A 25,124-nucleotide genomic window follows, 5' to 3' on the forward strand; every position below is an offset into this window, starting at 1 on the left:
TTTATAATTAGTAAAATTTGGGAAGAATTTAATAATACATTGGATAAATAATAAATCTTAATTCTTGGGTAGAGTACTTGGGTTAGACAAATATTTTGCTAGTGGGATGTCGTGAAGGACCTATCTAGTTGGGCCAGCAGGCCTGCTGCAGTGTTCCTCCTTTCATATGAGTCGGGTGTCGTCGCGTGTCGTCGCGTGTCAGGTGTTACTTTGTTGTGGGATGTGATGGTGAGGTGTGGTCTCGACCCTTTATATGCCTTCCTTTGATGTATTGTCCTTATAGTTCCTTGATAATGTGAGAAGTCACGAAAGCACTTGGAATTTCACTATCCTTTCACAGTGGTTGGTTTGCATATCCTGATATCTTATTGCATATATATATATATATATATATATATATATATATATATATATATATATATATATATATATATATATATATATATATATATATATATAAACAGTATGGTTCCTTACCCTTTCTTGGGTTGTAAATTGTAATTCTATCAATTTTTAATGATATTCTTACTAGAATATTTCGGGTATTTTATGCTACATATTGTTCCACATATCTTTATTAATCATTCATCTATGAACTCTGGTCTACAAATACTCAGAGTTCTTAAGAACATGGTTGTTTATAATATTTTTGTCATTTTTTAAAATGTTTCAGTGATTTTGTTTAACCTCAACACTTATGTGTCGTGTTTACTGGTGATTGAACCATTCCTACCACTGTAGTAATGATGGTAATGAAGTGTTGAGTTTTTATTTTTTCAGATTTTTTTACGTAGGAGCTTTTGATGATATAACAGAGGTCATCCACTATCTTACTGATCCATCTCGTTGAATATTGAACATCCCATCTAAGATTTTAAAGTACTATGCCTTTCTATACCTTTGTTCTATGAGACAAAGTTACTTCTCTCTGCAGGCACCCGTGGCCAGTCTCAGGTGGGACGGTGTTCGGGATGGCTCGTCTGAACCCCCACTTTGCTTACAGCCGAGCTTTATAACGAAAGAACTGCAAGGCTTTGAGGATTGTCTCTACCTCAATGTGTTTACGCCCTCGGTGAGTTCAGTCTACCTTCATGCCCTATCGTGCAAGTATACCAAGTACACCATGTTCAAGGTTCTCAGGGGAGGCGAAACCTATTTTCTTTTTATGTTACTAAAATTAACACCATGCGTACTTTACACACACACACACACACACACACACAAACACGAAGTTGATGATACAGAGCTTAGTAGAAGAACTAAAGAGTCTGAAACAGCCTAAAGAACCAAAGGACAGTGCAGCCATGACACCAAGAACCACTGCATCAGTCACCGATGAGGGGGACAGTAGGGAACAAAGGAGATATACTGTACACGATGACTCTATCAGACTCAAGGGGGGCCTGGGAAAAGGCAGGGAGAACAGCAGGAACTAATGAGGGGACTAAAGACAATGAAGGAGCTAGACTATACACATAGACTCTAACAGACAACTGCTATGCCCAGGGACAGAAGCATAGGGGCACCGGATAGGGAAGAGACAGTAAGAAACAATGCGTTAATGGCAGGAACTAATTCGTATCAGAGGATGCTCAGGGAAGCACAGTGGGAGGACGAAAGGGAGAGGGCCATTTTTGTCTATGGGCTCCGAGAAGTAGGTGGGGAAACTTACGAGGCAAGCAAATAGGAGGAGGAAAAAAACGATTGAAAGCATCATGAAAGCAATAGGAGAGGACGACATGACCCATCTGACAAATTTTCGGAGAATTGGGTGGTTTGCGAGAGGAAAAAAGCATCCAGTCAAATTGATTTTCAAGGCAGAGTCAGCTCGAAACCGGATCCTGCAGGAGAAAGTGCGCCTAAGGGACAATCAGGAGCTCCAGAGTGTGTACCTCGACAGGGACAGAACACAAGAAGAAAGGATGATACTGAAAGAGAGGGTGCAACATCACAAGGAGGAATGGGAGGCAAGGAAGGTGGAGAGAAGGAGAAATCAGGCCCATGTGGAAGAACAAACACAACCCCCTCCAGTACCACCCACAGAAGGAACACAACCATGGCAATCCCAAAGCAATCAAATGACCTAACCCAAAACCCACTCACTGTACCCTCTGCCCCATCCCCCTCAGTGCAAATCGCACCCCCACAAACCCACAGTAACCCACATGTCCCCCTCTGCACAAACCCCACCCCCACAGTGACCCTCAGTAACCCACACATCCCCCTCAGCTCAAACCCCACCCCCACTGAAACCCACAGTAACCCACACAATGTACCCTCTCCCCCCATCCCCTTCATCACAAACCCCACCCTCACAATAACCCACAGCAACCCACACACTGTACTCTCTATTCCCATCCCCCTCACCACAACCCCCATCCCCACTGTAACTCCCCATAGGCCCTCTCCCCATCCCCTCACCACCACCCAAAGCCCCACAGAAACCCCCCATAGGCCCTCTGCCCCAACACCCCACACCACAGACCCCCACCCCCCAGCAACCCCCAATTGGCCCCTGCCAGGGCACCTCTCTCCCCAGACCACAGTTATTGAAAAGAAATTGAAGGTTTGGCACACGAACGAGGATGGAATAACGAATAAATGTGAGGAGTGGCATGGAAGAATCAAGGAGATGTCCCCAGACATCATAGCAGTTACAGAAACAAAACTCGCTGGGATAATAACAGATGCAATCTTCCCACATGGATATCAGATCCTGAGGAAGGATAGAAGGAGCAGAGGGGGAGGAGGGGCTGTACTACTAATTAAAAACCGGTGGGGTTATCAAGAAATGGAAGAAATGGACGAGATTGGAGAAAGGGATTACATAGTAGGTACAGTTCAGACAAAGGAACACAAGGCAGTCATTGCAGTGATGTATAACCCACCACAGAACTGCCGGAGGCCAAGAGAGGAATATGATGAGTGCAGCAGAACAATGGTGGACACACTAGCTGCGGTGGCAAGAAGGGCTCACTCGAGTAGAGCAAAGTTACTGGTCATGGGCGACTTCAATCACAGGGAGATTGATTGGGAAAACCTGGAGCCACATGGGGGTCCCAAAACATGGAGAGCCAAGATGATAGATGTGGTGCTGGCAAATCTCATGCACCAACATGTTAGGGACACTACCAGAGAGAGAGGGGAGGATGAACCAGCAAAACTGGATCTTGTGTTCACCTTGAGTAGCTCAGACATTGAGCACATCACATATGAAAGGCCCCCTTGGAGCTAGTGATCACGTGGTTATGAGCTTTGAATACATCCTGGAGCTAAAAGTGGAGAGGGTAACAGGAGTAGAAAGGGAAAGGCTAAACTATAAAAGGGGAGACTACACAGGAATGAGGACCTTCCTGGAGGAGGTTCAGTGGGAACAGGAGTTGGTAGGAAAATCAGTAAACGAAATGATGGACTCTGTAACAACAAAATGCAAGGAGGCAGAGGAAAGGTTTGTTCCCAAGGGTAACAGAAATAATGGGAAGGACAGAACGAGCCCTTGGTTTACCCGAAGGTGTAGGGAGACAAAAACTAAGTGCTCTAGAGAATGAAAAAAGTACAGAAGGCAAAGGACTCACGAAAATAAAGAGATTAGTCGACGAGCCAGAAACTAGTATGCACAGATAAGGAGGGAGGCACAGTGGCAGTATGAAAATGACATAGCATCGAAAGTTAAGTCTGACCCAAAACTACTCTACAGCCACATCAGGAGGAAGGCAACAGTCAAGGACCAGGTAATCAAGCTGAGGAAAGAAGGTGGGGAGCTCACAAGAAACGACCAGGAAGTATCTGAGGAGCTCAACATGAGATTTCAGGAAATATTTGCAGTGGAAGCTGAAGGGACACTGGGAAGACAAAACAATGGGGTACATCAACAAGGGATATACCAACAAGTGTTGGATGAATTACACACAACTGAGGAGGAGGTGGAGAAGCTCCTAAGTGACCTTGATACCTCAAAGGCGGTGGGACCGGACAACATCTCTCCATGGGTCCTTAGAGAGGAAGCAGAGACACTACATGTGCCACTAACCAAAATCTTCAACACTTCCCTTGAAACTGGGCAACTACCTGAAGTATGGAAGAAGGCAAATGTAGTCCTCATCTTTAAGAAAGGAGACAGAAATGAAGCACTAAATTATAGACCAGTGACACTGACGTGTATAGTATGCAAAGTCTTGGAAAAGATTATCAGGAGGAGAGTGGTGGAGCACATGGAGTGGAACAAGATTATAAACGACAACCAGAACGGATTCATGGAAGGCAAATCCTGTGTCACAAACCTATTAAAGTTTTATGACAAGGTAACTGAAGTAAGAAATGAGAGGGAGGGGTGGGTTGATTGCATTTTCTTGGACTGCAAGAAGGCCTTCGACACAGTTCCTCAAAAGAGATTAGTACAGAAGCTAGAGGAACAGGCATGTGTAACAAGAAGGGCACTGCAATGGATCAGAGAATACCTAACAGGGAGGCAACAGCAAGTCATGGTCCGTGATGAGGTATCACAGTGGGCGTCGGTGACGAGCGGGGTCCCACAGCGGGTCAGTCCTGGAACCAGTGCTATTCTTGGTATATGTGAACGACATGACGGAAGGGATAGACTCAGAAGTGTCCCTGTTTGCAGTTGATGTGAAGTAATGAGGAGAATTAAATCAGATGCGGACCAGACAGGTTTACAAAGAGGCCTGGACAGACTGGATTCGTGGTCCAGAAACTGGCTCCTAGAATTTAACCCCGCCAAATTCAAAGTCATGAAGATCGGAGGAGGGCAAAGAAGACAGCAGACAGAGTATAGGCTAGGAGGCCAAAGGCTGCACACCTCGCTCAAGGAGAAAGACCTAGGAGTGAGTATAATACCGAGTACATCGCCCGAAGCACACATTAACCAGATAACTACTGCGGCATATGGGCGCTTGGCAAACTTGAGAATAGTTCCGGTACCTCTGTAAGGAATCGTTCAAGACTTTATACACTGTGTACGTCAGGCCCATACTGGAGTACGCAGCGCCAGTTTGGAACCCACACCTGGTCAAACACGTCAAGAAATTAGAGAAAGTGCAAAGGTTTGCAACAAGGCTAGTTCCAGAGCTAAGGGGAATGTCCTACGAAGAAAGGTTAAGGGAAATCAGTCTGACGACACTGGAGGACAGGAGGGTTAGGGGAGGCATGATAACGACATACAAAATACTGCGTGGAATAGACAAGGTGGACAGAGACAGGATGTTCTAGAGATGGGACACAGAAACAAGGTCACAATTAAAAGCTGAAGACTCAGATGAGTCAAAGGGATGTTAGGAAGTATTTCTTCAGTCATAGAGTAATTAGGAAGTGGAATAGTCTGGCAAGCGATGTAGTGAAGGCAGGAACTATACATAGTTTTAAGACGAGGTATGATAAAGCTCATGGAGCAGGGAGAGGGAGGACCTAGCAGCGGTCAGTGAAGAGGCGGGGCCAGGAGTTGAGTCTCGACCCCTGCAACCACAATTAGGTGAGTACAATTAGGTGAGTACACACACACACCACACACTCACACGGTGTTCCGCAGGGGTCGGTGTTGCGCCCCTGTGTGTTGTAAACTATCTACATAAACGGCATGGATGAGGAGATGAATGGTGATATAAGCAAGTTTGCCGTTGCACTCACACATGCGCGCGCACACACACACACATGCACACACACACACACACACACACACACACAGACACACTCACAGACACACACACAGACACACACACACACACACACACACATGCACACACCCATGCACACACACACACACACACACACACACACACACACACACACACACACACACACACACACACACACATGCACACACACACACACATGCACACGCACACTAATCGACATGTGCCTAGGACAAAATGGTAAATAACACACACATGCACACACAAGACTAGTCCCAGAGCTAAGGGGGAATGGCCTACGAAGAAAGGTTAAGGGAAATTGGCCTGACTACACTGGAAGACAGGAGGGTCAGGGGAGACATAATAACAACATAAAATACTGCGAGGAATTGACAAGGTGGACAAAGACATGATGTTCCAGAGATGGGACACTGAAACAAAGGGTCACAGTTGGAATTGAAGACTCAGATGAGTCAAAAGGATGTTAGGAAGTATTTCTTCAGTCATAGAGTTGTCAAGAAGTGAAACAGCCTAGAAAGTGATGTAGTGCGGGTAGGAACCATACATAGTTTTAAGTCGAAGTTTGATAAAGCTCATGGAGCAGGGAGAGAGAGGACCTAGTAGCAATCAGTGAAGAGGCGGGGCCAGGAGCTATGACTCGACCCCTGCAACCACAAATAGGTGAGTACAAATAGGTGAGTACAAATAGGTGAGTACACACACACACACACACACACACACACACACACACACACACACACACACACACACACATCACATCACATCACACCTTACGTCATACTATTAACCTTGTTTACGCACCCTTAAAGCATGCTATAAAAAATTTTAATCCACCTTAAGAATATAAAAAAAAACATTCTCGTTTGGCCTGTTTGTTTTGCGTTGTAAGAAAGTGTGGTGTTGCAGGAGCCTGGCAGCGGCAGGAGGGACTTGCCTGTGATGGTCTCCATCCACGGCGGCGCCTTCTTCTGCGGGAGCGCCAGCGAGTCCGGTCCCAATGCCCTGCTCAACCACGACATGGTACTGGTGGTGATACAGTACCGCTTGGGAGTGTTAGGTGAGGGGTTCTTGTTGTTGGTGGTGCTAGGTGAAGGTTCTAGGTAGTGGTGCTGTAATACCACTTGCGGGGTGTTAGGTTAAACCTGCTTGTGCTGCTGCAATACCATCTGGAAAACTAAATGAGGCCTGCTGGTGGTGCTGGAGCACCATCTGGGAGACTAAATGAGGCCTTTGCTGGTGGTGCTGCTGCACCACCTGGGAGATTAAATGAGGTCTCCTGTTGGTGATGCTGCAGCACCATCTGGGAGACTAAATGAGACCTTTCACTGGTCACCACATCCTGGTGGTGCTGTAGTGCCATCTGGGGTGCTAGGAGAGACCGGTTCGTGGTGCTACAGTGCCATCTGAGGATGATAAGAACATAAGAACATAAGAAAGAAGGAGCGCTGCAACAGGCCTACTGACCCATGCGGAGCAGGTCCATGTCCCCCTCCCCCCGGATTAGACCAATGACCCACCCCCCGGATTATCCCAATGACCCACCCAGTCTGGTCATCTCCACTCAGGGATGGAGCACTGCACCAGACCCAGCAGCACAAGCTAGTCAGCTCCAACTCACACCCACCCACACCCACTCATGTATTTATCTAACCTATTTTTAAAACTACACAACGTTTTACCTAAATAACTGTACTCGGGAGTTTGTTCCACTCATCCACGACTCTATTACCAAACCAGTGCTTTCCTATATCCTTCCTGAATCTGAATTTTTCCAACTTGAAACCATTGCTGCAAGTCCTGTCTTGGCTGGAAATTTTCAGCACGCTATTTACATCCCCTTTATTTATTCCTGTTTTCCATTTATACACCTCGATCATATCCCCCCTAATTCTACACCTTTCGAGAGAGTGCAGATTCAGGGCCCTCAGTCTATCCTCATAGGGAAGATTTCTGATACATGGGATCATCTTTGTCATCCTCCTCTGTACGTTTTCCAAAGCATTTATATCCATTCTGTAATACGGTGACCAGAACTGAGCAGCATAGTCTAAATGAAGCCTAACCAAGGATATATAGAGTTGAAGAACAACCTGAGGACTTCATTTATTTATACTTCTAGATATGAAGCCAAGAATTCTGTTAGCTTTATTGTGAACACCAATCCACTGTTGTCTTGGTTTTACGTTACTGCTAACCAGAACTCCTAAATCCTTTTCGCAAACAGTAGTATTAAGATCTACATTATTTAGTTTATATGTGGCATGGTTATTTAACTGTCCAACATTTAGAACTTTGCATTTGTCACTATTAAACTGCATCTGCCACTTCTCCGACCATTGCGTCAGTCTATTCAAATCATCCTGGAGTGCTCTAATGTCCTCATTAGAATGAATTGGACGGCCTATTTTGGTGTCATCAGCAAATTTGCTTATGTCGCTATTTATTCCCTCATCTATGTCGTTTATGTAAATTGTGAACAACAACGGGCCCAACACTGACCCCTGAGGAACACCGCTTGTGACGTGCCCCCATTCTGATTTCTCCCCATTTATGCAAACTCTCTGCTGTCTATTTGTCAGCCATGCCTCTACCCAGGAAAAAATTTCTCCTCCTATTCCGTGTGCCCTAAGCTTCCTCAATAGCCTCTGGTGTGGAACTCTATCGAAAGCCTTACTAAAGTCCATATATACAATATCATATTCATTACCATGATCTACCTCTTCAAACACCTTAGTGAAAAAGGTTAGTAAATTCGTAAGACAGGAACGCCCCTTTGTAAAACCGTGTTGAGAATCATTAATCAATCTGTGTATGTCAAGATGGATACGAATTGCTTCGGCAATTATTGATTCCATAAATTTTCCCACTATGGAGGTAAGGCTTATTGGTCTATAGTTCGAAGCCAAGGACCTGTCACCTGCCTTGTAAATAGGTATTACATTTGCCATTTTCCACTTATCAGGCACTATGCCAGTTTGTAGTGATATGTTAAAAAGATTAGCCAAAGGTATGCTAAGTTCCTCTTTACATTCCTTTAACACCCTTGCAAACAGTTCATCAGGACCTGGGGATTTGTTAGGTTTTAGTTTCTCTATTTGTCTGAGGACCATGTCACCAGTTACCGCAATCGTACATAGTTTATTATCATCCTGTTCTATATAATCTATTATTTCAGGAATATCGCTAGTATTTTCCTGGGTGAAAACTGAGAGGAAGTAGGTATTTAGAATTTCACACATATCGTTATCACTGTCAGTGATCTGACCAGAGTTATTCTTAAGTGGGCCAATCTTGTCCCTAATCTTACTTCTGTATACCTGAAAGAACCCTTTTGGGTTAGTCTTTGAATCCCTTGCGACCTTAGCCTCATAATCTCTTTTTGCTTTTCTTATTCCTTTTTTTATTGCAGTTCGTAGCCACCTTGAAAAGCATAAATTAATCAACGAATCTCAGCATGGTTTTACAAAGGGGCGTTCCTGCCTTACGAATTTATTAACTTTTTTCACTAAGGTATTTGAGGAGGTAGATCATGGTAATGAATATGATATTGTGTATATGGACTTCAGTAAGGCTTTTGACAGGGTCCCACATCAGAGACTATTGAGGAAAATTAAAGCACATGGAATAGGAGGAGAAATTTTTTCCTGGATAGAGGCATGGTTGACAAATAGGCAGCAGAGAGTTTGCATAAATGGGGAGAAATCAGAGTGGGGAAGCGTCACGAGCGGTGTTCCACAGGGGTCAGTGTTGGGCCCCCTGCTGTTCACAATCTACATAAACGACATAGATGAGGGCATAAAGAGCGACATCGGCAAGTTTGCCGATGACACCAAAATAGGCCGTCGAATTCATTCTGACGAGGACATTCGAGCACTCCAGGAAGATTTGAATAGACTGATGCAGTGGTCGGAGAAGTGGCAGATGCAGTTTAATATAGACAAATGCAAAGTTCTAAATGTTGGACAGGACAATAACCATGCCACATATAAACTAAATAATGTAGATCTTAATATTACGGATTGCGAAAAAGATTTAGGAGTTCTGGTTAGCAGTACAGTGGACCCCCGGTTAACGATTTTAATCCGTGCAAGAGGGCTCATCGTTATGCGAAATAATCGTTATGCGAATTAATTTTCCCCATAAGAAATAATGGAAATAAAATTAATCCGTGCAAGACGCCCAAAAGTATGAAAAAAAATTTTTTTTACCACATGAAATGTTAATTTTAATACACACAAACTGAAAAAGGCATGCACAATTACATGACACTTACTTTTATTGAAGATCTGGTGATGATTGATGGGATGGGAGGAGGGGAGAGCATTATCTTCTTACTGTTTAGAAGGGGAATCCCCTTCCATTAGGACTTGAGGTAGCAAGTCCTTTTCTGGGGTTACTTCCCTTCTTCTTTTAATGCCACTAGGACCAGCTTCAGAGTCACTGGACCTCTGTCGCACAACAAATCTGTCCATAGAGCTCTGTACCTCCCGTTTCTTCAAGACTTTCCTAAAATGGGCCATAACATTGTCATTGAAATAGTCACAAGCACGGCTTGCAACAGCTGTGTCAGGGTGATTTTCATCTATAAAGGTTTGCAGTTCAAACCACTCTGCACACATTTCCTTAATCTTTGAAGTAGGCACAATGGATTCCACAACTGGCATAGGCTTCTCAGGGTTAGCCCCAAACCCTTCAAAATCTTTCTTAATTTCCATACTAATTCTCACCCTTTTTACCACAGGGTTGGCACTAGAAGCTTTCTTGGGGCCCATGGTCACTTATTTTCCAGAAACACCACCGAAAACACTGTAATAATACGAAATATTCCGAGTGTATGCTTGGATGTTACCGCGGAGGCTGGCTGGTAAACAATGGGACGGCCGGCACATGTGAGGGCACATTGGACGCGTCTCGGACGAAAATCGGTATGCGGGTTTTTAATCGGTATGCGGGGCAAAAATTTTGCGATAAAAGTAATCGTTATGCGGAAAAATCGCTATGCGATGCCATCGTTATGCGGGGGTCCACTGTAATCTGAAACCAAGACAACAGTGCATAAGTGTTCGCAATAAAGCTAATAGAATCCTTGGCTTCATAACAAGAAGCATAAATAATAGGAGTCCTCAGGTTGTTCTTCAACTCTATACATCCTTGGTTAGGCCTCATTTAGATTATGCTGCACAGTTTTGGTCACCGTATTACAGAATGGATATAAATTCTCTGGAAAATGTACAAAGGAGGATGACAAAGTTGATCCCATGTATCAGAAACCTTCCCTATGAGGATAGACTAAGGGCCCTGAAACTGCACTCTCTAGAAAGACGTAGAATTAGGGGGGATATGATTGAGGTGTATAAATGGAAGACAGGAATAAATAAAGGGGATGTAAATAGCGTGCTGAAAATATCTAGCCTAGACAGGACTCGCAGCAATGGTTTTAAGTTGGAAAAATTCAGATTCAGGAAGGATATAGGAAAGTACTGGTTTGGTAATAGAGTTGTGGATGAGTGGAACAAACTCCCAAGTACCGTTATAGAGGCCAGAACGTTGTGTAGCTTTAAAAATAGGTTGGATAAATACATGAGTAGATGTGGGTGGGTGTGAGTTAGACCTGATAGCTTGTGCTACCAGGTCGGTTGCCGTGTTCCTCCCTTAAGTCAATGTGACCTGACCTGACTAGGTTGGGTGCATTGGCTTAAGCCGGTAGGAGACTTGGACCTGCCTCGCATGGGCCAGTAGGCCTTCTGCAGTGTTCCATCGTTCTTATGTTCTTATGTTCTTTACATTCCTTTAACACCCTTGCAAACAGTTCATCAGGACCTGGGGATTTGTTAGGTTTTAGTTTCTCTATTTGTCTGAGGACCATGTCACCAGTTACCGCAATCGTACATAGTTTATTATCATCCTGTTCTATATAATCTATTATTTCAGGAATATCGCTAGTATTTTCCTGGGTGAAAACTGAGAGGAAGTAGGTATTTAGAATTTCACACATATCGTTATCACTGTCAGTGATCTGACCAGAGTTATTCTTAAGTGGGCCAATCTTGTCCCTAATCTTACTTCTGTATACCTGAAAGAACCCTTTTGGGTTAGTCTTTGAATCCCTTGCGACCTTAGCCTCATAATCTCTTTTTGCTTTTCTTATTCCTTTTTTTATTTCTCTCTTTAATTGAATATATTGATTTTTTAACTGCCCATCCCCTCTTTTGATACGCCTATATATGCCTCTCTTTTGACCAATGAGATGTTTTAATCTATTGTTCATCCATTTGGGATCATTTTTGTTATATATAATTTCCCTACTCGGAACAAAAGTTGTCTCGGCAGCTAGAACTATGCTCTGAAAAACGTCATATTGGCAACCAAGATCACCTACCTGACCCATAGTCAGGACATCCCAATTTAGCCCACCCAAGTAATTTTTCAGTCCCATGAAGTCGGCCAAGCGAAAATCTGGGACAGAGATTTGATTGCAATTATCTGGGTAATTCCATGATATATTGAAACTAAGTGATTTGTGATCACTTTCCCCAAGCTCATCATTAACCTCAAGATTATTAATTAGCGAATCTTTGTTGGCAAGAACCAAGTCAAGCAGATTGTTTCCTCTAGTTGGTTCTGTCACAACCTGTTCTAAAAAACAATCCTGAACCGTATCAAGAAAGTCACTAGACTCAAGATTTCCTGTCATATTGTTCCAATCAATTTGTTTAAAGTTAAAATTTCCCATTATCACAACATTTTCATATCTAGATGCCTTATGAATTTCGTCCCATAACAGCTTACTGCCCTCCCAATCAAGGTTTGGGGGCCTATAAATCACACCCAAAATTAATTTGTCACGTACCTCGAGAAACTGTAGCCAAACAGATTCTGTGTTCGATGTTTCTAATCTTATATCATGTCTAAGACAGCAATTTAAATTTTTCTGACATACATCGCCACACCACCACCCTTCCTGTTGACCCTATCAGTGTGGAATAGTTTATAACCCTGTATGTTGCATTCAGAAGGCATTTCTCTATCTTTCAGGTTGAACCAGGTCTCTGTTATACCAATAATATCTATATTACCTACACTTGCAAATAATTTTAGCTCATCTGTCTTATTTCTTAGACTCCTACTATTTGTACAGTAAACCTTAAGGGAGCTAGCCACTTGTTCCCCTCTAGGGAGACCTGCTGCTGGTGCTACAATGCCATCTGGGGGTGCTAGGAGAGCCCTGCTGGTGGTGCTGCAAAACCATCTGGTGGTGCTAGAAGAGACCTGCTGGTGGTGCTACAGAACCATCTGGTGGTGCTAGGAGAGACCTGCTGGTGGTGCTACAGATCCATTTGGAAGTGCTAGGAGAGACCTGTTAGTGGTGCTACATTACCATCTGAGGGTGCTAGGAGAGGCTTCCTGCTTGTGATGCTACAGGGCCATCTGGGGAACTAAATGAAGCCTCCTGCTGGTGGTGCTGCAGTACCATCTGAGGAAGTTATAAGAGACCTGTTGGTGGTGCTGCAGTATCATCTGGGGATGCAAGGAGAGGCTTTCTGTTGGTAGCGTTGGCAAAAATGAAATTGGATGTGTTGATGGAGGTTGACTGTAGTGGGTATAGAGATGTTGCTAGTGGTGCAGCAGTTCTTAACCGGGGGTGGGGAGGGGTTGAAGGGGTTGAAGCTCTCTTCCTTATTGGGGCGTGAGTAATTTCTAGGGGGCAGGGGTGGCGGGAACTCGGAGGAAAAAAATAATGGCTTACAACATGAAGCAGTGTAAAAAATAACTCGCTCAATGTGTCCTCACTTTACGTGGTGTTGCGAGTTGCTTCTTAAACAGACTTTTGAACAGTTAAAATTAATAAAGTTAATAATGAAAATTAGTTTTTAAATATTTCTTTTTGAATAAGAAGATAAATTAGACACATGTGCAACACTTGGGTATCTTTATTAAGATAAGATAAGATTTCGTTCGGATTTTTAACCCCGGAGGGTTAGCCACCCAGGATAACCCAAGAAAGTCAGTGCGTCATCGAGGACTGTCTAACTTATTTCCATTGGGGTCCTTAATCTTGTCCCCCAGGATGCGACCCACACCAGTCGACTAACACGCAGGTACCTATTTGCTGCTTAGTGAACAGGACAACAGGTGTAAGGAAACGTGTCGAAATGTTACCACTCGCCGGGAATCGAACCCGGGCCCTCCGTGTGTGAAGCGGGAGCTTTAGCCACCAGGCCCGGTGGCCTGGTGGCTAAACGTTTCGCCACACAGTGGCTTAATCAGTCCATACAAAGGAGAGCGTTGAAGAACAGGAGTTTGAGGTAATCAGTCCCTCAGCCTTGAGTCGATGTGGCCAGTCCATCAATCTTGAAAAGAATTCTTTTCAAGATTGATGGACTGATGAAGCCACTATGTGGCGAAACGTTTCCTCAATAAAGATACCCAAGTGTTGCACATGTGTCTAATTTATCAACTTTTCGGTTCCCTGAACCATTCATCTACATTTGAATAAGGAGGACTTTTTTTTAATTTTTACATTTAGAAGATTATATGAAGGAAGGATGGAGACGTGGAGATGAGGATCATGACCAACTGCGATAGGGTGCCATCCAAAATAGGTCTAGGGTGTGCTAGATGAGCTCTTTTGACCTTAATATTATCAGTGAGGCATATGCAAGTTCGTAAATGAAAACAATTAGTATACGAAACCAGCATTAGTAATAGGTAAAAGGACACATGTGCAACTAATGCGACATTTTATTTTTTCAACAATAAAAATGTCAATTAGTTGCACATGCATCGTTCTACCTAAAATATTGTTGGTAATTCAACCAACATTATTACAGCATCAATAATAGTTCGCCCTCAGGTTCTGAAGTAGCTGCCACTGTCTCTACCACCAGGCTTCCTCTCCACGGAGGACGACGCTATCCCTGGCAACTTCGGGCTGCTGGACCAGGTCCTAGCACTGCAGTGGGTGCAAAGGAACATCCACCACTTCGGTGGTGATCCACAGAAGGTCACCATCTTCGGAGAGAGCGCAGGCGCTGCTTCCGTCAGCTACCACCTATTGTCGCCCAAGTCCCGAGGTCAGTGGCAGCTTCGTGGCTTGTTTATATATATATATATATATATATATATATATATATATATATATATATATATATATATATATATATATATATATATATATATATATATACGCCAAAAAAAGTATTATCTACAACAATACCTCATTATAATAAAACTCTCTCCCCCGCCTTCTTAAAAATTCATAGAAGTCTTGGCCCCATTCATCCTTTTCAGCCTTGATTGATACTGTTGAGAGACTATTGATCATACGTTTTAAATTTAAACTTTTTTTTTAGAAATCAACCTTGACTCCTATTTTCCATGAGCTGTATGACCCTTACGGGTAAAGAGCCACCCTCTGAATATAATAATTTTACAGGTGTCTTCTAACCCTCTCTGTGACTTTCCACCGTAGGTCTCTACTCCCAGGCCATCATGCAGTCTGGGTCTGCCCTTAACCCGTGGGCGCACGGCAAGTCCCGTCGGGATCTGGCCCTTCATGTCGGTCGAACCGTAGGATGTGGGAAGCTGGAGGACAGTCACGACCTCCTGGGCTGTCTCCAGCAGGCAAACGCAGAAAAACTTACTTCTATTCTGAGCGACTTTATTGTAAGCTGTGGCATTTGGCTGCTTGTTATTTGATTGCATATTCTCTTATATTGATTTGTTTAATGAGGATGGAGACAAATTTAATATGAAATTAGTTATGTTCTGATGTTGATTTTCCACTCTTAACTTTTTGGACATAATTTACGTTCAGTGAACCAGCTCGGTAATTCAGTTTGCTCGTATATCAAATCAATTTTCTTCATTTAAATTAATTGAAATGCCATGAATCTGTTCCAGCGGAATTCCTGCTGTCGGGAGGCAGGACAAAATACTTCAATATAATGCTAATATCAACTCTGTGGCTTACTTATCCATCACAATTGATCTGATATGACATAATAAACAATAAAATCAGCTTAGAAACATGATATATACTCTAGAATGAATAAAATAGCCCATAATATGGTGAGTAGTGGCTGCCACTCCCGCTCCCGCACTGACCATGTCTTTCCATTCTGAAAATGGAGTGTTTGAGAGGCTAACTGCACTAGATTACAAGTTTTATAAGGAGAACACTGAAACAATGTGTTTATAAGTAAGAAATATTGCATAAAAACATAATAGAGAATGTAAGGAAATAAAATCGTGTTGTAAAGTGTACGTATGCTGGAAGAGGTGGAGGGTGGAGATGAACGTTGGAAAAAATAAGCTACTCTTTATGCTACACTTTATCACTGAACTTAATTGGTACACTCTTAATGCTGCGCTTTATCGCTGAACTTAATTGCTGCACTCTTTTTTTAGAGAGATTTTGCCACCGAAGTGGCTAGTTTATTGTGCACCCCATATCCATCCTGTGGACGGTAGCGCGAGAGCATATGGATACACAAAAGGCCTAGGAACTAGGCCCCAAAGGGTTAACAGGAATACATATGGATTTATATCTACATATCTATAGTTCACTTATCTGTTACAAGCAAATTTAGGAAATTTGCTTAGTATATCTGGTATCTTATTTTCATTAATAAGATATCTTGACATGTCACATAGGTTATTATACTGTCTGTCTCTGTATTCCTCAATAAGTGGACAATTAAGCACATAGTGTTCAAGACAGTGACCATATGCCTGATCACATAATTTACATTTAGTTTGATCATCATCTGTGTGTCTCCCAAACTGCCAGAAGTACTTGTAACCAAGCCTAAGCCTGGCCACTACAACATCAGTCAGTCTGTTCACATTGCAAGTTGCTCCATAAACATACTTATCTACGTTCATGTTATGGAAAATTTTCTAGGGTGCTTACCTGTATGTACCTCAACATTATATACATACCAGTAATCTCATTGGGAGACAATCATATTGTTTACCGTAGTCACCCCGTGTAGACATGTGAGAAAACTTAACCACCCCTGGTCGCACCAAGTGGTCCCCTCGACCTCACAATCTTATCCATATCTATCCGAGACCAGTATGGATTGGGTAGCACCCACAAGTACGGTGCTACTAATTAATTGTGGACTGTATAGATTATATTAGTTTAGCTGAATGAAGGGGAGGGGGGTAGGATACACCTGGATACATCCATCAAGGAAAACATTTATACGTAATCCCACCACTTACCAGATGTTCTCTGGTGGTCACTTGATGTAGTTGGATCACTCATAACCTATCTAATTACAACATACCACAACTGGCCAGCCTAAGGTTGCTATAACTAGAAGGGTTACTTAACTGTGGGTGATTGATATTCCTCATTTCTTCCATTCACCATCTCATTTTCGATGTCCTGCTACACCGACACGATTTTCAATCCAGCAGGACGAGGTATCCGCTGGTTTGTCCTGCTTTAGACGTCGTGACTCAAGGAGCTTCACTTTCCTCGTCTCGCTAACAACGAGGTCTAACGTGTTCACTCGGAGCAAAACGACTTATTTCACTTCACACATTCTCTTAACTTAGCGTTATTATCATTAATTACATTACAATTCACAAGACGATTTAATGACTCAAATTATTATACACATTAGAGATCACTCCATTAAGATCTTTTCCGCTTCCTCTCCACCTTCAAAACAAACCCGCCACTCCCCCCGCACATCCGCGCATGCGCAAAGGGAACTCTTGGTTCTACTCTTATTTTCAAATACATTTTTGACCCATATAGACACATTAAACACCTATTAGGCACTATAGTTTCGGAAAATTAAAAAATTTTCCACACTGCGGCCGGGCGGAGGTCGTTGCTAGACGACTTACATAATGTGGAGTACAATTTTCCCATCTTCACTGGCCACCCATATTTATTGAACCCTCAAAATGGACTAATTAGTGTTCCATTCTCTCAGGGACATAAGCCTATGCTCCCTGGATTAATTTATTGGGCATACTGGAATTATGAGACTTTAACAATAACAAGTCTCTCTCAGTATCCCAAGTCAGCCCCAGCACATTACTGCATATAGGCACCAACTCCATGGCCATCCATATTTATTGAACCCTCAAAATGGACTAATTAGTGTTCCATTCTCTCAGGGGCATAAGCCTATGCTCCCTGGATTAATTTATTGGGCATACTGGAATTTTGAGACTTTAACAATAACAAGTCTCTCAGTATCCCAAGTCAGCCCCAGCACATTACTGCATATAGGCACCAACTCCATGGCCATCTATATTTATTGAACCCTCAAATGGACTAATTAGTGTTCCATTCTCTCAGGGGCATAAGCCTATGCTCCCTGGATTAATTTATTGGGCATACTGGAATTATGAGACTTTAACAATAACAAGTCTCTCTCAGTATCCCAAGTCAGCCCCAGCACATTACTGCATATAGGCACCAACTCCATGGCCATCCATATTTATTGAACCCTCAAAATGGACTAATTAGTGTTCCATTCTCTCAGGGGCATAAGCCTATGCTCCCTGGATTAATTTATTGGGCATACTGGAATTTTGAGACTTTAACAATAACAAGTCTCTCTCAGTATCCCAAGTCAGTCCCAACACCTTACTGCATTATTTCATTAACCCCTTCACATATCCTCATTAGTTCCTCTTCAGTTGACGTCACACCCGGAAATTGTCCACATAAGATTATTTACCCAATTACTTCGCTCAGTGGACCGCCTGTGCACTTAAGGTGTGCATTTATCGTCACCTGAAGTAAGAACAATTTATTATTTAACTGCTTATTAATTATATCATTATAAGCAGTCAACAATTTTGGTGTCTTGCTCAGTTCGCAGAGCTGGGCCCTTTAACTGTCCATACGCCATCCTATAATTAGTAGGTAATTCTGGACGGTCAAGCTTCCACGGAAGTCGCACCCAGTAATGTCCAGATTCACATTTAACATCCTTCAGGTATTGTTCCTGAGTAAAGGAATCATTTGGACTTTCCTCATTTACATTAATCCCTATGCTGTCCAGCTCCCACAAATTAGACTGGTTCAACATCATTCTCGATAGAAGAATACTTGTACTGGGTTGACCTTTCATGAGCAAGACACCGTGACCGTATTCACTACTTCCTCTAGTCATTATTACTAGGCGGTAGTCTGCCATATATTACATGGCCCGTACCAGTGTTGAGGAGAGTGACACCGTATGGTTTTGGGTTTATGCCCTTTATCCTGAATTTTTACATCCAACACCGGCAAGGCTACCTCAGCTAGGCCATCATTATTGCCATTAGCTGCAACCTTTACATCAGTCACTGTAGTGTCAGGGTTATTAACATTATCATTATTGTCACCATTATTATTAGAATCACATACAACCCTGCACATAACTGTATGGTGCTTTCCCTTGTTGCATTGATAGCAACTGTTCAATTTGGTATGACAATCCTTTACATTATGGTTGTCTAGACATCTGATAAATCTGTCAAGTTCTTTCATTCTTTCCACTTTAATATCCCATGAATTACAGGCATTACAATTTTTAGTGAAATGAGTACCCTGGCAGAAGAGGCAGTCTCTCTTTTCCTTGCCTGACCTCTTATTAACTGGGTTACACTTACTGAGGTACTTATTCCTCTTACCTTGATGTGAGGAACCACTATTACTGATTCCTGACTTGATATGTGCCTATTTAACTCTTAACTATGATTATTACCACTGGGATTATTTTTCCCTTTTGAGGCTTTACAGATACTTCAGAGTCATTATGTGTTATATCCTTAGAACTGTTTGGCTGACTGGTCTGCAATTGAACAATTAATTCCTGCCGACCTAGTCTGATTTCCTCCAGACCGTACTATGGAGGTTTTGGCAAACACACCCTTTGCATTAATAGGTTGATCAACCGTCTGGCTTACACCCTTTAATTTATTCAAAGCCTTACTTTTACAAGACAGTTTTTCTTCCAATTCGTAATGTTGATTAATTAAAACATTCATTTCCATTCCATCTGCACAATTCTCTAGCAGATCTCTTTCACAGTCTTTAAACCACAATTTGTACCAATCAAATCTACTCTCTAAAGCATCTAAATATAACTTTAATTCATTAGGGTTCACGGTTCTTTGATTCACTAAATCAAATGCCTTCGTCACATGGCTTTTAATAGCCTGTAATGATGCTTTCATTACTCTAAAATTCACGGACTTGTCAGCCACATTAACTCCATTAGATCCAGTCATGGTTAGAGAATTATTAATCACTGATTATACAACTTAAGTAGGCGCCTTATAAGAGTAATTCTTGCACTTTACTCTTGTATAAATCCTAGCCACACATGTGCTAGCAATTAATTGGGCTAATTGTCATCCATCACACGATCGATTAAACTTGTGCACCCTACACCCACTTCCTTCAATCAGTCACTTAATTATTAAGTAATTAATTCAATTAATTTTTTCACTGATTGCATCCGGTTCTCGAAGGACCAACGGGCAGATATGGAAAATTTTCTAGGGTGCTTACCTGTATGTACCTCAACATTATATACATACCAGTAATCTCATTGGGAGACAATCATATTGTTTACCGTAGTCACCCCGTGTAGACATGTGAGAAAACTTAACCACCCCTGGTCGCACCAAGTGGTCCCCTCGACCTCACAATCTTATCCATATCTATCCGAGACCAGTATGGATTGGGTAGCACCCACAAGTACGGTGCTACTAATTAATTGTGGACTGTATAGATTATATTAGTTTAGCTGAATGAAGGGGAGGGGGGTAGGATACACCTGGATACATCCATCAAGGAAAACATTTATACGTAATCCCACCACTTACCAGATGTTCTCTGGTGGTCACTTGATGTAGTTGGATCACTCATAACCTATCTAATTACAACATACCACAACTGGCCAGCCTAAGGTTGCTATAACTAGAAGGGTTACTTAACTGTGGGTGATTGATATTCCTCATTTCTTCCATTCACCATCTCATTTTCGATGTCCTGCTACACCGACACGATTTTCAATCCAGCAGGACGAGGTATCCGCTGGTTTGTCCTGCTTTAGACGTCGTGACTCAAGGAGCTTCACTTTCCTCGTCTCGCTAACAACGAGGTCTAACGTGTTCACTCGGAGCAAAACGACTTATTTCACTTCACACATTCTCTTAACTTAGCGTTATTATCATTAATTACATTACAATTCACAAGACGATTTAATGACTCAAATTATTATACACATTAGAGATCACTCCATTAAGATCTTTTCCGCTTCCTCTCCACCTTCAAAACAAACCCGCCACTCCCCCCGCACATCCGCGCATGCGCAAAGGGAACTCTTGGTTCTACTCTTATTTTCAAATACATTTTTGACCCATATAGACACATTAAACACCTATTAGGCACTATAGTTTCGGAAAATTAAAAAATTTTCCACACATGTTATCATAGTGGGTTATAGATCTACTCAGGCTTCTAACTGCATTCCTATAACAATCATCTTCATTATTTACTTCTCTCCTAATATTATTCCTAATGCTAGACACAGTTATACCAAAGTTATATTCTACGTTCTCCTTCTGGATACTCTTCTTGGCTAACATATCAACTTTATCATGAAGGAGTAATCCAATGTGTGATGGGATCCATAGCAATTGTACATTAATTCCTTTGTCCCTAATTTTTGAGTATCTATACCTGGCTTCCCCAATGAGCATGTTGTTGGAGTCATTATATGAGCCAGGAGCCTTCAATGATGACATAGAATCAGTAATGATGATAGAGTCAAGCTCAGTGTCATAGGTTAGCTTTAGCGCCATTAGGATTGCAAACAATTCAGTTTGCAGTGTAGACGCCCAGTTGTTAATTCTTATGCCTAACTCAACAAATTTATTATCGTTCTTAACTAGGGAGGTGGCAACAAGAGCAGTTGCTGCACTCTTAATGTCACATTCTCAATGTTTAATGCGAGGCAGTACGAGCGTAGTAGAAGTACTAGCTCATACTGGAAACTCCACAACCCACACACCTCACCTCGCTTGTGTATATCTGTGATTTCATGCTTCAATTCAATGGACATCATCCGCTTTTTCTTCTTAGCACTGTCTTTTACACTTACTTTCTTAGGAACCATGGTTAGAAAAAAGAAATTTGGCAAAATAACGCAAGACAACACAAGAAAAACACTTCCATAACGAGGTAAACAGTGCACTGCGGCATCTAGTGGCGGGGTTCTGAAGTTCCTCGTTATTATTACTACTATTATTATTATTATTATTATTATTATTATTATTATTATTATTATTATTATTATTATTATTATTATATTATTATTATTATGGGCTGGTAACCCCTTCTCCTGTATACATTTACTAAAAAAGAGAAGAAGAAAAACTATAAAACTGGGATGCTTAAATGTGCGTGGATGTAGTGCGGATGACAAGAAACAGATGATTGCTGATGTTATGAATGAAAAGAAGTTGGATGTCCTGGCTCTAAGCGAAACAAAGCTGAAGGGGGTAGGAGAGTTTCGATGGGGGGAAATAAATGGGATTAAATCTGGAGTATCTGAGAGAGTTAGAGCAAAGGAAGGGGTAGCAGTAATGTTAAATGATCAGTTATGGAAGGAGAAAAGAGAATATGAATGTGTAAATTCAAGAATTATGTGGATTAAAGTAAAGGTTGGATGCGAGAAGTGGGTCATAATAAGCGTGTATGCACCTGGAGAAGAGAGGAATGCAGAGGAGAGAGAGAGATTTTGGGAGATGTTAAGTGAATGTATAGGAGCCTTTGAACCAAGTGAGAGAGTAATTGTGGTAGGGGACCTGAATGCTAAAGTAGGAGAAACTTTTAGAGAGGGTGTGGTAGGTAAGTTTGGGGTGCCAGGTGTAAATGATAATGGGAGCCCTTTGATTGAACTTTGTATAGAAAGGGGTTTAGTTATAGGTAATACATATTTTAAGAAAAAGAGGATAAATAAGTATACACGATATGATGTAGGGCGAAATGACAGTAGTTTGTTGGATTATGTATTGGTAGATAAAAGACTGTTGAGTAGACTTCAGGATGTACATGTTTATAGAGGGGCTGTTGTGATAGAAACACAGGCCTTATCTCTAGGCTTTATTGAACATAGAATCTTCATAGTACTTCTGCAACAACAAAATATAATGACTAGTACATCTAATAATGGCTTCTACAGGGATGGTGATGTCTTGCATATGTCAAGAGAAAAGTTATAACTACAGGCCACATATTTAAACTCACCATGTAATCTGCATGACTAATGTATATATATATAAATAGAGGAGGAGAGAATCACACCGTGTGTTGGCGCCCATCACACACCAAACTGTTGTTGTTGTTAAGGGCCCCAAGAGGTGGTGCAGTATTATCCTGCTGCTGCTCCCCACAGGACCAGTATCACTACAATCTCCCCCTTCTAAAATATCAGAGACAGTAATCTCCCAAACTGTTAGGTGGGCGACGTACACGTCCCGACCTTCGTAGCCCTTGAGCCTCTCCACCAGGTTCGATATTTTCCAGCGGGGTTTGATTAACTGCTGGAGCAGAATCCTCTATTTCCATAGGGGTAGTCTCAAGGGGCTTTCCAGGAGAAAACGAAGCATCTTTCACATCTATTGGTGTATCTTGAGATTCCACACTAATGGGGATTTCAACTGGGGCTAAATGTCTTGTAGATACTGTAGTCTCTTCACCATTTTGGTAGCGAATGTGGGCGTAATGTGGATTAGCTTGCAGGAGCTCTACCTCTTCCACTAAAGGATCTGTCTTGTTCATTCTACGGTGACTCTTCAGGAGAACGGGTCCAGGATGACATAACCAAGTGGGCACGGAGGCTCCCGTAGAGGAACGACGTGAATAGTTGAGGAGTCTTTCATGAGGGGTTGCATTAGTAGCTGTGCACAGCAATGATCTAATAGAGTGAAGAGCATCAGGTAGGACAGTTTGCCAGTGTTGAACAGGTAGATTGCGCGACTTCAATGTCATTGTAACTGCCTTCCATATAGTACCATTGAACCGCTCCACTTGACCATTGCCTTGAGGGTTGTAGCTTGTTGTTCTGCTGCAGGCAATACCTTTGCTAGCCAAAAACTCCTGGAGTTCGTTACTCATGAACGAGGATCCCCTGTCTGAATGGATATAAGCTGGCATACCAAAAATAGAGAACAACTGTGAAAGACAACTAATAACAGTTGAAGCAGCCATATTTGCACAGGGGAATACAAAGGGAAACCTTGAATATTCATCTACTATGTTAAGGAAATACCTATTCTGATTTGTGCTTGGTAGAGGTCCTTTGAAATCTATATTCAATCTTTCGAAAGGCTGGGTGGATTTTATGAGATGAGTCTTCTCTGGCTGATGAAAGTTTGGCTTGCACTCTGCACATACTCTGCATGCTCTGATCACTTGTCGCACATCTTCCACTGAGTAGGGCATGTTCTTTGATTTGACAAAATGGTACAGGCGTGTAACTCCTGGGTGACACAAAGCCTTGTGGAGCGCTGAGAGTGATTGCAAATCATGACATGCTGCTCCACAGTGGGACCTAGAGAATGCATCAGGTGAGATGTTCTCTTGGCCCGGTCGGTACAGAATATCAAAGTCATAACACGATAGTTCCATCCTCCAGCGTAATATCTTGTCATTCTTTATCCTACTTTTGTGCTTCTTGTCGAACATATACATCACGGACCGTTGGTCAGTCCTTATGGTGAAACGTCTACCAGTTAAATAATGCCTCCAGTGGCGAACTGCTTCTATGATGGCCTGGGCTTCCTTTTCTACAGCAGCGTAACATTTCTCTGATCCTTGAAAAGTTCTCGAAAAGAAGGCTACTGGTCGTCCTGCCTGAGATAAGACTGCAGCAATGGCAATGTCAGATGCATCCGTTTCCACTTCGAATGGTAGGGACTCATCAATGGCTTTAACTACTGAGTTTTCAATGTCCTGTTTGAGAGTATGGAAAGCGGCTTCTGCTTCCTTTGTCACAGGAAATGTGGTAGCACTCAATGGGCGGACTTTACTTGAATAGTTGTAGATCCATTGTGAGTAATAAGCAAAGAGACCAAGAGTTCTTCGGAGTGACTTTTTGTCTTGAGGCATTGGAAGTTCCCGTAGAGGTCGTAGTCGTTCAGGGTCTGGGAATATTGAACCTCCTTCCACTACATAACCAAGGATGCTAAGCCTTTTAGTTGAAAAAGTGCACTTTTCCTCATTGTAACTGATATTTTTCTTCTTGGCGGCTTCCAAAAACTTATCAAGGTTTGCATCATGTTCCTCCTGGGTCTTGCCACAAATGGTAACATTATCTAAATACGCGTAAGTTCCCATGAGTTGCTCTTCCTGAATGAGTGAATCCATAATTCGTTGGAAGCAGGCTACCCCATTGGTGACTCCAAAAGGGACTCTGGTAAACT

General features: G+C 42.3%; 1 protein-coding gene across 1 annotated transcript in view; it reads left to right on the top strand.

The window, feature by feature from the left end:
• The window catches only part of LOC128693475 (juvenile hormone esterase-like), a 179,984-nt gene that overhangs the window by 33,402 nt on the left and 121,458 nt on the right, over positions 1-25,124 (top strand). The window contains exons 3-6 of the mRNA XM_070097319.1: positions 935-1,072; positions 6,573-6,723; positions 14,555-14,740; positions 15,139-15,332. Of these exons, the coding sequence (XP_069953420.1) occupies positions 935-1,072; positions 6,573-6,723; positions 14,555-14,740; positions 15,139-15,332 (669 nt within the window). The remainder of the gene's footprint in view (positions 1-934; positions 1,073-6,572; positions 6,724-14,554; positions 14,741-15,138; positions 15,333-25,124) is intronic.

The sequence above is a fragment of the Cherax quadricarinatus genome, chromosome 57, assembly GCF_038502225.1.
Source record: "Cherax quadricarinatus isolate ZL_2023a chromosome 57, ASM3850222v1, whole genome shotgun sequence".
In the NCBI taxonomy this organism is placed as follows: Eukaryota; Metazoa; Arthropoda; class Malacostraca; order Decapoda; family Parastacidae; genus Cherax; species Cherax quadricarinatus.